Source organism: Balaenoptera physalus (assembly GCF_965194825.1).
Source record: "Balaenoptera physalus genome assembly, chromosome: 1".
NCBI classification, from domain to species: Eukaryota; Metazoa; Chordata; class Mammalia; order Artiodactyla; family Balaenopteridae; genus Balaenoptera; species Balaenoptera physalus.
The window spans coordinates 99,829,879-99,843,299 of NC_138882.1; the positions used below are offsets into that span (position 1 = coordinate 99,829,879).

General features: G+C 53.8%; 1 protein-coding gene across 1 annotated transcript; it reads right to left on the reverse strand.

Moving 5' to 3' along the window:
- Nucleotides 1-6,434: 6,434 nt before the first annotated feature.
- UBL4B (ubiquitin like 4B) lies at nt 6,435-12,989 on the reverse strand. The gene is given in 2 exon segments (XM_082424353.1): nt 6,435-11,549; nt 11,553-12,989. Coding segments are annotated over 2 exon segments (501 nt in total). The 5' UTR covers nt 11,610-12,989; the 3' UTR covers nt 6,435-11,105.
- Nucleotides 12,990-13,421: the final 432 nt, after the last annotated feature.

A 13,421-nucleotide genomic window follows, 5' to 3' on the forward strand; every position in this document is an offset into this window, starting at 1 on the left:
TCTACCTCTTCCCTGCTTTCTTCTTCTCATTTATCACCAACTGATACCTATATATTTTATTTGTTTGTTTATTATTTCTCTCCCCCACTAGAATGGAGACTCGATCAGAGCAGGAACTTTTATCTGTTTGATTTTCATTCTTCTCCTAGTTGATTCACACTCCCCCCTTTAATATCCTGTAACTTAAATTCTGAGATATAAAGTTACCTACTATTTTATGTTATGTTAGATGGTGAGAATGAGAGAGGAAAAAAAAGTAAAATATTTGCTTAATAGAAATATGCATATAAACATATTCATAAGGAAATCCTGTCCTTGTTTCTACAACTGGCAGAGTATTGATAATTCCCTTCCTCCACTGGACGGTCCTTGTCCCCTTCGCCCTCAGCAAGTACCTCAATCAGCCATAGTCCCTGCAGGGGGGGGTGGAGGATGCTGGGGCACACAGCAGGCCCTCAAATGACATTTATTGAATCCATGAGGAAGAGGCTGGTCTACACATATCATAGGAAGTAGAAAGGAGCCCGTCTCTGATTTGCATAGACAACCAGAATAGATAAACCGACTAAAAGTTATACTCACAAGATAACTATGTGACTAAAACACCCAGATCGGGGGATATTCTCTTGTCAGCTTTCTTTTCTCAAGGTGCTAGGACACACAGTCAGAGAGCTGTCACTCTGGCTGATGGTGAGCACCTACCTGCCTCAGTTTCCCCACATCAGTGGAGGGCTCTTTCAGGCTGGATGGATAGGAGGGCTTAGGCCCTGGGAGGCAGTGTGTGGGAGGGAGATGAAAGGCAGTCCCTCACGCTCCCGTGCACCTCCTTCCGCACCTCCCTCTGGATGGCGTTTTCCAGTGCCCTTACCAGTGCCTCTAACAAGGCCCAGGAGACCCTGGGAGACTGCCACCAGGGTTTCTGCTCGTGCCCTGAGAGCTCTCCACTCTGTCTGCAGGCCCAGAGCACCTACCTCTGCAATGGTTTCTCCTGCAGGCTGTGAGCCTGGGTACTGCTCAGGACAACCAGGTCCAGGCAGGAAAGTCAAGTCCAAACCACAGCTTTCTGAAGGCCCAGCATCAGCCCTCAACCAGCCGTAGGCCCCAGAGAGATGCCTGGACTAGGAGCTCCATGAGGGCAGGGGAAGAACCTGATCGTTCACTATTAGATCTCCATCCCCAGCCCTGGGGCCTGGCCCCGAAGAGGCACTTGACACATAGATGCTGAACAGTTACAAAGGCAGCTAGCAAGACAATGGGTAGTGTTGCTGGGAGGGGGCTGGGAGGGTCCCTGGGGACCAGACAGATCTCACTTCTGCCACTTATTGGTTGAGTCACTTGAGTTCTCTGAGTCTCCAATTATGACTCTTTATCTGAAAGGTGAGAATAACAGTGCTTGTCTCACCCACTGTTTAAAGGTTGTGATGTGACCCTGTGTGTACCGCCGGGCCGGGGGCTGGAAGGAGCACCACAAATGCTGCAGTGCAGGCAGAGGCAGAACTCCCACTACCACACCTTTATGACACCTTGGTACCACTGCAGAGCTTCCACGGGGGCCTCTTCCACCAAACACACCTCCCCACTGGTTCACCGATGCCTCCTGCCATGCTGTGTGCCGGCAGGAACACCCTGTATCAACCAATGCATCAGACCCAGTAGGAGATTTATATGAGTTTATTACATGGAATTGGCTTACATGAGTGTGGGGCAGGCAAGCAGGCAGGAAGGCAAGATCATGGGCAGGCTGAAACCCACAGGCACCAGCTGAAGCTGTTGGCCACAGGCCTGAGTCCCTCTCAGGGAAGACCCAAGCCTTCTCTGAAAGGGCTTCCAACAGAGTGAGCCAGGCCCAGCTAGGATAATCTCCATAATTTAAAGCCAACTGATTAGGGACTTTAATCACCTGTGCAAAATCCCTTTACAGCAGCACCTGGGTTAGTGTTTGATTGAGTAACTGGGAGATGGGGAGTGCATACTACAAAATAGCTGCTGCTTCCTTTCTGTTCTCCAGCTCCATGAGAGACTAGCACATGGGAATTCTAGCCAAGCCAGGCTACCAGGAAGCCATCACATACCCCATGGGCTTAAATCTGCATAAAGACACACTAGTCACACTTCTCAGCAACATACAGTCACAGTTTACAAAGCACATTTAAATTCCATTGTCTCACATAATCCTCCTGACAGCTCTCTGAAGAGAATTTAATTATTTTATTTTACTGGTGACTTACCCAACCTCACACACAGCTGCTAAGTGACAGAGTTGGGACTTGAGCCTCTGTTGGCCTGATTCATTCACATCCTCACCAGAGAGTGAGTCTGATAAGGGGAGGGAGGAGAGAAAAGCTTTGGTTTCTGGATGCACTTTAGAGAAGGACAAAGGAATAGAGACCCAGTTTTGCAAGACACTCTTTGCCTAAATTTTGGTTTTGCTGGGGTCTATTCTGGATGATAACAAGATAAGGTGTCACGAATAGGGGATTTTACTCTCCTGCATATGGTGCTAAAAAGGTACCATTTCTTTCCCCCAATTAAATTTAATCTGTTCCAAGACTCTATCCTACCTGTCCAGAGGGGAATTCAAGGTGCTGTTATTGGAGCTTCCTTGCCCACTATCCATCAGAGGGCAGCAAAGGCTCTGGGGTTTCCCACATCACAGCACATTCAGGAAAGGGTCCACTGGCCTCTGTGCCCACTGTCCACCAGCTCTGCTCATGACCAATCCTCATTTGGTCTCTGCTGAGAGTCAGCCTTCTCAGGCCACCCTCCTGCCATTGTCCTCAGCGCCTGCCACCTCCCTGGAGCACCACAATGAACCATGGCCCCTCCCAACATCCTTGGAACCCCCATCCCTTCCCCTTTAGCCTGTTTTCCTCCAGACTTCCCTCCCACCATCTCCCCATACAAGACAATCCAGTGTAATCCCCTCAATGAACCTGTATTTTCACAAAACAAAATCCAGGAAATGCTAAGAGTGGTCTTCTAGGTGCCTGAAAACTAACTGGTGTTTTTGGCCTTACCACCCCAAAACAGCAGTAACAATGACAAAACTTACTGAACATTTATCGTATACTAATCACTTCACTTCTGTTCCTTCATTTAATCCTGTTAATAAGGTGCTATTATTATTAACCACTTTTACATACGAGGAAAACAGACAGAGGGCTGAAGTCACATGTCCAAGGTCAGCCCAGCTCACAAGCGCCTCCCAGCATTCTGACTCCAGGGCCTGCACTCTGTAACACTGCTCTGTGCTATTTCTCCCCCAAAATAGGTGTAAGGCAAGGTGGCACAAAAGCCTGCCTGTGATCTTGGGATGGAGGAAGGACCATTAGCTACAGAAGCAAAATCAAGTCACAAACTAAAATTGCAATAAATTATCCCACCCAGGTGGGTGGGGAGTAGGGAAGGGGAGTAAAGGATTCAGATGCTGGTTCTACTATCTACCAGCTCCCTGACTTATCCTCTTTGAGTGTCAATCTCCTCCGTTATCTCCATTATAAAATGAGGATGGTGATCCCAACCTTTCAAGCTTGATGAGAGGACAAAAAGAGAAAAAGTATGTGAGAGCTCTTTGTAAACTCTGAATTCTGTAGATGTTCCACGCTAAGGGCGTGGGGCAGAACATGTGCCTCGCCAGCGCCTGGGCATAATAACCTCAGCCTTTGCAGCCCCAAATGAAAGACAGCCCGGTGCCAAGGTTAGGTCATTGTGCTGGAAGCTAGGAGACCAAGCAAGAAATTCCCTTAGAGACTGAGGCAGAGAGACAGAGGGTTTGCTTTCCTGTGCTAAAGATGCTGGAAAGCATAGAACTACATTTCCCAGACTTCTTTGCAGCTAGGGCCCACATGTGACCGAGTTCCACTAAGAAAATTCGTACATGAGACTTGGACGGGTTGGGGAGGGGAGGCGTGGAAGTAGAAAGAAGCAGCAGGCAGCAGCTGGGCCAGGGAAGGTGAAGCCTCCTGGGTGAGCTGCGGGAGGTTTCCAGCGCCTGCTCCCTGGGTAGAGGGCAGCAGAGCTGTGTCTCCACCAGAGCAGCCCCGTGGGATGCTCGGGGAATTCTCCTGGCTCTGTGATGTCTTGGCCCTCTCCAAGGTTCTATAAACTACCTAATGTCCTCTAATAAATTCCTTTCTGCTTAAATCAGCCAGAGTGGAATCTGTTCTCCCAGACTGGTATTGGAAGAGATTCCAAGCAAGAAACCCTCGAGGATATGAGAATCTGGGACTGGTTTCTGAACGAGTTGCATTTCCAGACAACAGAGAGCTGGTTAGCATCAGAAGACAGGATTTTAGCAGTGGACGGTTTCCTGGTGAAACAGCTACTGCTATCACTCTGAGGTCTCCACAGTAAGGTGTCTGTGGAAGGCAAGGCTTCAGCAATTTAGCAGCTGCTGAGATAAACCTCTAAAATAAACTTTTATTGTGAAAAATTTCAAACCAACACAAAAATAGAGTTGCATGATCAACCCTCATGCACCCGGTTTCTACAGTCATCCCCCTATCATTGTCACTGCAGGAACCTCCTCTGTCCCAATTCACTGGATTGTTCTGAAGCAAATCTAATATAACATTTCACCCAGAAGTACTTCAGCGTACTTCTCTAAAAGGTGACTTTTAAAAACATAACCACGATAATATTATCTCACATTTTAGAAGATAACACTAATTCCTTAATATCGTCAAATATCCAGTCAATGTTCATATTTCCCCATTGTATTGCCTTTTGTTTTTTAAAGTTTGTTCAAATCGGGATCCAAATAACTCTATACACTGCAATTAGTTGATACATCTAAGTTTCTTTTAATCTATACATTTCCCTCCCTCTTTCTCTCTCTCTTTTTATTTTTTTCTTCCTGTTGAAAAAATTGGGTCATTTGTTCCATAAAATTTCCCACAGACCAACCCCTCCCATCTAGCTTGTTGGAAAGTTAAAAACCACGTTTCCAAGACTCTCTTTCACCTAAGGTTTCATCACAACCTGGCTTCTCCCAGGCAGACCACCCACATGGAACTTGTAGGTGGAAGTGAGCCAGGTAAGAAGAGGCAGCTCTTCAGGGTGGGGCTGGAGGCAGCAGAGTCCCTGGGGGCACCCGTGGTGGGGACTCTGGCTTCTCCTCCCTGGAACCCGAGGAGCCAAGCGGCAGGTGGGGTGGCAGTCTGGGTGTCCCTCTTGGCTGCAGTGCTCCTGGCTAAGTGTCCAGGCCTGGTCCCTTGGCCCTCCCAGGGATCCTGTAAAGCCACCCCTCTCCATGCAATAAATCCCTTTAGGTGTGAACTGGTCAGAGCGCGTTCTGCTGACTGCAGTAGAAGTCAATGTGGGGTGGGGGGAGTAGAATAAGCCTTAATGCTGCACAGCACTTTAGGGTTTATAAAACACCTTCACATACATTGAGTGCTCTTAACTACCCCACGAGGAGGGCACTGAACAGATGAGTCAGACCAAGCAAGCACACCTCCCAGTTAAGCAGTATCTCAAGACTCAATCCTAAATCTTCAGATTCCAGGTTTCACACTGTTCTCTCTCACCAGCCGCCTCCCTCTCCTCACGGGCTGCCAGATTCACAGCACAGATGAGGGGTGTCTGGGGCTAAGATGGCCCCGGGAAATAAGGCAGCACAGAGAGATGGTAGAGGCTATAGAAAGATGTCTCACTTTGCGTAAGATGAACATGCATCCTCCTCAAACCTCTCTGCCTGGTGCTGTCAGCGACAGGGCCGCTTGGACAAAGTCCTGGGGTCTGAGCACCCCGACACTCTTCTCCTTTCAGCCGGGCTGTGCCGGAGGGAGGGGCAGCAGTGGTCAGGAAAGACGGCCATTCAGGCTAAAGCCCACTCTGTCTCCCCAACTCTGTCACCAAAGCCTCTTCAGGGTCCCTGTTCCTGTGTGTGTGTGTGTGTGTATGTGTGTGTGTAAGGGGGGTGCACTTGGAGTTGGTCAGGGAAATAAAGTGGAAGGGGGCTCAGGGGAGGACTGAGGCTTTCTCCAACGTGTGCTCATTCAAGTTTAAGTAGCGGCAGTGGCCTGAGGTTGTCTGGATGAGAGGAGGGGCCGGGGGAGGGGGCTCCGAGGGCCTCCCCCCGGCCCTTTCTGATGGACAGCAGCTTTGATCCTGGGGTCTGAGGCTCATAAATAACGTCCCAGGCACGGGTGTCCTGGGACTTCTCCAAGGGCGGCTGGCTGACAAGGCCAACTTGGGCAGGCCTCGCGGGCAGGCCTAGCCCCACTGCAGTGGGCCGTGACGGGTTTATGGCCAGCAACCAACAGTAGTTACCTCAGATTTATCACCCTTCTACGAGGGCAGGGGGAGCCGCTAAAGGCTGCCAGCGAGCCCTTAAATCACTGTGATGGGAAACACTGTCAGAGGCAGCGGCGGGCAGGCAGGTAGGAGCCATCCTGGGGGCTTGGGCTTCCTGCTGGCTCCTTGGGTTGCAGTCCTTTCCAGAGGGGGATTTATAGCCCTGGAGCCCAGAGGAGCCAGGAAGCCCCCCAGTGGGAGACAATAGGGACCACAGGGGCTGATCGAGAATGAGGGTGCCAGTGCAGCTGGATTGGCCCGGGCAGGGCCATGAGAGGGAGCACAGGCACCCAGCACCCAACCTGCTGGCCACAGTGCCTGCGAGAGGGCAGCCTGCCACCTTGGCCAGCACTGCCTGGGCGGCGCCACCCTCCCGGCGGCACGACCATCTGTGAGCAAGGCTGTTCGCGGCAACCCTCTGTGTGCAGATACCTGTGCCCTTTCTCTGGGTGTGTGTCTGTGTCGGGGTTTATATCAGCCAAAAAAGGCGCATGCGTACAATGAGGCCATTTCCTATCATTCTCGAGCACCGGGCTGGGTAGTTGTGCCTATGAATTAGTATTGCACGTGTGTGCGGGTGGGGTGGAGGGTGGGACATCATCAAAGGCAGTGGGTTCTGGGTCCTTGTCCACGCCCGCCTACTGGGTGAGTCTGCAAATACAAGAGAGAGGACACTAGGAGGACAGGGAGAAGAGCTGGTGGGGTTTAATAGAAGGGCAACTACAGATGCAAGGAATGGGAGGAAAGAGAAGGTGGGCAGGGGTGGGTGGAAAGAGACAGAAGGATTAGAGAAAGAGCTCAAAGGAAGTGCCCAGATGTCCACACAATGCAGCCAACTCGGCCCCAAACATGGTCAGAGAGAACAGGAGGGAAAGGGTGGAGAAGAAGTACAGGAAGGAAAGCAGAAAGGACAGGGAGAGGAGGAAGGTGACCCAAGAGGCAGGAGTGGGGCGAGGCAGCCAGCGGGAGCGTCATCTGCTCCGGGGGCCCGGGACCCGGCTTTGCAGCTTGCTCGCCTCAGCCGTCTCCACCAGCAACAGCTGGCTCTGCAGCTGGATCTGAACACAGGGCAGCCTGCCCTCCGGCCAGTCCCCTGCCACAGGCTGGCAGCCACCCAGGCCCAGCTCAGAGCACAAAGAGAGTGATCCAGGCTGGGGCCAAGATGGGAAGCAAGCTCGCCACCTTGGAGAGTTCACACAGAGAAGGGAGTCTCCGCCCTCGGACACACGTGGGCTGATGTGGACATGCATGTGCGGCACCCTGGCAAGGCCCAACCGCCGCCCAGCACGCAAGCGTGTGCACCCACATGTCCATCTCCATGTTCCCATGTGTCCTATGAGCGCTCGGGTCCTGACTACGATGTATCACTTGAACAGAGCAAAGTTGGTCCAGGCCACCTCTTCCTGCAGCCCCAACTATTCCTAGGCTCAGCTCCGCAAAGTCTCCCCTTTCTGTCCTTACATTTACTGTGAGGACTGCCTGGGCTCCAGTAGCCTGAACCCCAAAAGGCTGGGTGTGGACCCAGACACTGCAAGTGGCACAGAACCTAGAGCTCATATCTGCAAACCTGGCTCTGCCACTATAGACCCCACCCCATGGGTGTGAGGTGCTGGGTGTCTGTGTTTGTGGGTGTGCACCTGTGGTGCGTCATGTGACTCGGGGTGTCATGGGGCACCCAGCCAGGTCGGATGCTGGGTGTGCTGAACCAGGCGACAGTGCTCCAAGTGTGACGTGTGGACCCCTGGGTGTCAGGAAAAGTCCCTCAGGGGCCCTTTAACTGCCTCCCGTTCCTATCCTTCACTGGTGTCCGGCCCTTTGTGACATCCCCTCCCTCTGAACTTGGGCAGGACCTGTGATTTGCTTCTAACTGCAGCATCAGGCATCCAGAGTCTCTGGAACCCCTGGACAGTGTAAGCTCTCTCCTTCTCCAACATCTACCAGAATTTTCATCCTGACAGACCATTCCCTGCCCTATCATTCAGGGCTATGGGTAAAGACCATGCAGTGAGCTCTCCACACATCCCCAGATCTCTAGCCTGGGCTGTGGCTGGGCTTCCCAAGGCCCCTCTGCTGTACTATGGAGCAAGGGACAGCAGGGGGTGCGCTTCTCTCTACACGGCCTTCTCAGGGAGATGGGGCTCCTTGTCCACCAACCTAAGTCCCTAGCACAAAGCCTGGCACAAAGTAGGATCACCATCAATCTTTATTCATCAAAGAATAAAGGACTTATGAAATAGCACACAAACTAGAGTGCTGTGTCTGTTTCTCTCAGAAAGACGATTTCGCCAGGGACCAGGGGACCAAGGGTGTTGGCCTGCAGTGATGCAGGAAGGAGCTAGGAGGAGAAACCAGACTTCTCTGTGGATGAGAACACAAAGCTGGAAACCTGGATGTGGTAGCCATCCTAAGATGCCTCCTACTTGAGCAAGGTTGTTACCTTTAGGGACCTTGTGTCCTTTCATGGCAGGAGAGAGGTGCTGTGGTGAACTAAGTGGCAGAGCTACATGCCCAAGGCTGCAGCTTAAAAAGAGTTCCCCCCCCCCCATTCCCACCATCCTTCAAGTGGTGGGGCAGAGGAGGGGACAGGGGGTTTGCTGGTGCAGGTTTCAGCGGGTTTGCTGGCACAGGTTTCAATTCGCCTTTGAAATAAGGTGAAACAGGGACAGGGAAGGATCTCCAGGGCAGGCAGTCCAGGAGCTAGGGCTCTCCACACAGAGTAGGATTCTAATCCATAGCTGGAGTATGAGGGGCCACTCTGCCCCCAGCCTCCCAATATTCCGTAATACCTGTAAGTTCATCCGTTAGGGGACAAAGCCTGTCACCCCGCAGTGAGAAACGCAGCATTGAGTAAAATATCCCTGGGAGGGGGAACAGACAGGGGCAAGTTCTTGCTCAGTTCCATGTGGTGGTGCATCCTCTCCCAGGCTCAGCTTTTGTGGGGAGGGTCAGGCGCAGGGCCCCCCTGGGAAGGGTGGAGTCAGTAGTGGGAGGCAATCACGGGCACAGAAGGGCAGAACAACTCTCTTTCCCCCCATTTTGGGCCTGGAGTCACCCTCCCCTGCAACGTCGGGGACAAGCAGTGGAGGTGACTGCTCCCAGCCAGCCCTGACACTCCCGCGAACCAGAGACAACAAAGGCTTCCCCGTCCCTCGTGCCAGCTTCTCTCTCAGCAAAAGGAATAAAACGGCCCACTTATTTTTATCACTCACAGATTTCCCGGGAAATGGGCTATTAGTTCCCCTAATGTAAAAATAATAGGCTCGTCCCCCTTGGTAGATGGCACAGCCCCAGCACGAACACACTCGAAGACCTGTCAGGAGGTCTCTCCAGTGGAGGCTGGGGGACCTGAGAGCAGGACCAGGACCTGCAGAGACAGGAACCAGGGGCAGGGGCTCCGGCAGCCCCCATGGAGGCAGACACACGGTTTCAGGAGTCTCTCCCCGCCACTGCCACTGCCCCACTCCACTCTTCACTGTAGAGTCTTCACGCCTTACCCTCACAAACACCTGGGGGGGAAGTAAATACTATTATAACGCGCCCCAGTTAATAGGATGCAGGGCCCCGTAGGCCAAGGACCGGATGCCTCCCAGGGACCTGGGCCCTGCTTGTTCTAGACTGTGCCTTCATCCCCTTCCTTCTATCTCCATCCCCAAGGATGGACCGACTGCGGTAACAGCACTTCTGGGACTTTGGGGGACCAGGCTCTCAGTGAGTTCCCTGCCCCATCACACACGGGGTGTAGGGGTTCCTCAGCCCTTGGCAAGGGCCATTCTCTCACACCGAGAACAGAGAAGGGGGCCTGGCTTTCCTGTAGTCTATGGACACTGGCCCCTCCACGTTGAGCCCAGGGCCCTGCAAGGCTGCAGCCGGCGCCTGGGCATTTAGTCACGCAGGCTGTACTCTGGTTTTATGTTGCTGCTTTACTTGTCACATTTATGACCTCTCTCTCCATCTAGGCTGCACGCTCTGTGGGGGCAAGGATCCCAGCTGGTACCAGTTTTGCTCCTGGGAAGCCTGGGCAGTGGTGGGCGGGAAATGGGGGTGCTCAGTGAGACCTGGTGATTGATGAGACTTGGGGCAGGGAGAGGTTGGGGCACGGCTCCGTTCACACTGGCCACGGTGACAGTGCGACGATGCAACCGCCTTTTCTGCCTAAGCTTCCTGCTCTTCCTGGTCTGTGTGTGTCTCCCTGAGAGCTCCAGGCCTGGCACACAGTAGGTGCTCTCCCCCCACTCCTACCTCTGCTGCCCCTGCCCCTGCCCCTTAAACTGTGGAAGCACAAGCAGGTAGACAGCAGGGAGAGCCTCACCCAAAGAGCAAGAGACAGCTACCTGGCACTTCTCTACCCTTGGCTGTCAGGAGGCCTGGGGGGTGGGCGCCATGGCCTGGGAATGGAAGAAGTGAACTCACATTATCTGTCTTTCTGTCTCCAAGGAGAAAGAGGGTCTGTTTAGAGCCATGGAGGTGTGCTGACAGCCTGGCTTGCTGCTGGGCATACAGCTGCCCAGGAGGCAGTGCCCAGCCTACAAGGGGGAAGCAGCCTTTGACCGCCCCCTTTCAGGCTGCCCATGGGGCGATCAGAGCCCCTTCTAGGGGATGGTGATGGGGAGGGGATCATTCTGTGTTTCAGAGGGGAAACCACAGGCCCAAGAGAGGAGAGAGGGCTCCAAAATCCCTCCAGTTACTTTGAAATTTCGAAAAGGGGTGAAGATGCATCTACATCCGCAGGAACGAGTTGGGAGTCACCAGGGAACGCTTAAGGACGAGGCTGGGCGAATTTGAGTGCGCAAATGAGCAGGATGGCCGGTTTACTGATCGGCCTCCTCCTCCTCCTCCTCCTCGTCTCCGGGTCTCTGAGCCTCCGGCCCCCTCTCCCCCGCGGGCTCCGCGAGCGGCTCCTTGCTCAGGAGGTAGTGCGCCAGCTGCTCCAGCTCCCCCAGGCTTATCCTCTGCAGGCGCTCCTCGTGCTCCTGCCTCAGCAGCTGCAGCACTGCCTCGGTGTCCTGGGGCCCAAAGTGTTTGGCTAGGACCTGGCCCAGATGGTGCCACAGGGGCTGGGGCTGGTGGGCCTCCTCGGGCACCGTCTTCTCCAGGGGCCGCATAATGACATTGATGGAGGCATTGGGCCCAATGCAGTAGTCAGAGAGATGCTTGTCATCCGCCAGAAGCTGGCCGCGGAAGAGCAGGTGTTGCTGCTCCTCGGGCACCCGCAGCCGCTCGGACACCAGCTTCTTCAGCATGGCCACGCTCTCTCACCCCGACACCTTCAGGCTACATCTCCGGCCCAGGAGCAGCTTGACTGTGAGGAACATCGGGCTGACGGCGGAATCAGAAGGGATTCATGCTCCAGCGGCTGCCCTGAGGGTTAAGGGGCTCTGCAGGAGAAGGTGGCTTCTCCTTATCAATGGAGGGTGGTGGTCCCAGGAGGGCCCGGCCCAGGAAGACAGCCATTGGCCAATGCACGGTGATGTCACAATGCTGCCTGCCAGAAGGCTCATTTCCAGAGCGGGATGTCAGGGAAGTGAGAGGGGCATTTGGGACACAGAACATCCTTCCTCCATGAGAGGAGAAAGGAGGAGAGAAGAGGAGAAAAGGAGGGTCAGGAAAGAAAACATAGGGCTAGGAGAAAGGAGAGCAGGAGGGGGAATGGGAGGGCCCAAAGGACAGGGTGGCAGAAGGAAACATGTCCATATTGACTCATTTAGCACTACATATGGGGTGCCCTCTCTGCCGGACCCGTCTCTGGGGATAGAGAGATCTTATCACAATAGATACTTTCTGCCCTAATTTATCAAGTGTCTTCTTTCTATCACGCACTTGACATGCTCTCTTGGATTGGGTTTCCCACACACAAAGACAGGGATTCCCGTGCAGGTATTTAGTTGGAAGGTGACCCCAGGATGCGCTAGTAGGTGGGCGAGAAAGCAAGACGATGGGGGGCGGGGCAGCCCCCATTGCATCAGTGAGCAGATTGCCTCTGCGGGCAACTGGGAGCCCTCAGTCCTGCCAGGCGCTCAGGGAGGCCTCGTGGAATACACCTGCCATGCTGCCGGGGAAGCAAAGAGGCTGGATCCATGTGTTCTCGGTCCTGCCTTTGGTCAGTGGGGTACTAACTCCTTGGCACTTGTGGTCTGAATGCGTGCAGAGCATGCTCCCATGAACAGAGAAGACCCGTGGGCAGAGACTTGCAGGTGCTGGCAGCAACTTCAGCTCTCCCCATTCCCACCCCCATCCCCCACTCAAAAATAATTCTCTCTTGTCCCAGTCAAAACCTACTCATCCAAAAGAATGGGACAACCCGAGGGAGATGCCAGGACAAATAAGTAGCTATGAAGCATGGCGATGGCAGCTGGCCACTCCCATCCCAGTGACAGACTACCCCCCGGAGGGTTGCCAGGGATGACATCCTGTCCTCTCATGGGTTGGATCCCACTCTTGAAACAAGACAAAACCCTAGAACTTAAAAAATCCCTCATGACCTTTGAATTCCAAAGCCAACTAACCCCACCCCAGCCCAGCCCCTTTTGCTGAAATGAATCCACCAGAGCCCATCTTAAGGAACGGGAGCACTGAGGGGCTCAGGCTGGGCCACCAGCAGGGTTCGCAGCACAGGCATGGCCTTAGCCACCCCTCCCAACCTCCGGGGCGGGTACTGTCCTTTCCCCCACCTGCCAGAGGAGACAATGGGGCTGGGCTCACACGGCCAGCAGGCAGCAGAGTTCACGTCTTTGCCACTACCGAGTCCTGCCTCCCGCAGAGGCTGCTCAGTGCCCTCTGTGTGCCAGGCACGGCACAGGCGCCCAGGGCTCCAAGGCCAGTAAGGAAGGGGCATGACGGGGCCTCTGCGGTGTCAGCCACTGCTGCTGCCTTGGGAGTTTTCAGTTCAACTCTTAGCTCTCCTGGGCCAAGCCCTTTGTAACTGCTAGCACATTTCAGCCCGTGAGGAAGGTGATCATCTCATTTTGGAAATGAGTGAGTGTGAAGGCCTGGCTGATGTCCACAGCTGGTGGGGGGATACTGTCAGGGACGCCTTCACCTCCCCCCAGCCCTCCGTGCTCCAGGGCTGTGCTCGGCAAGCACCTACTTCTTTCCTCGCCTCCTCTCTCCCTCCTCCTTTCCTTCCT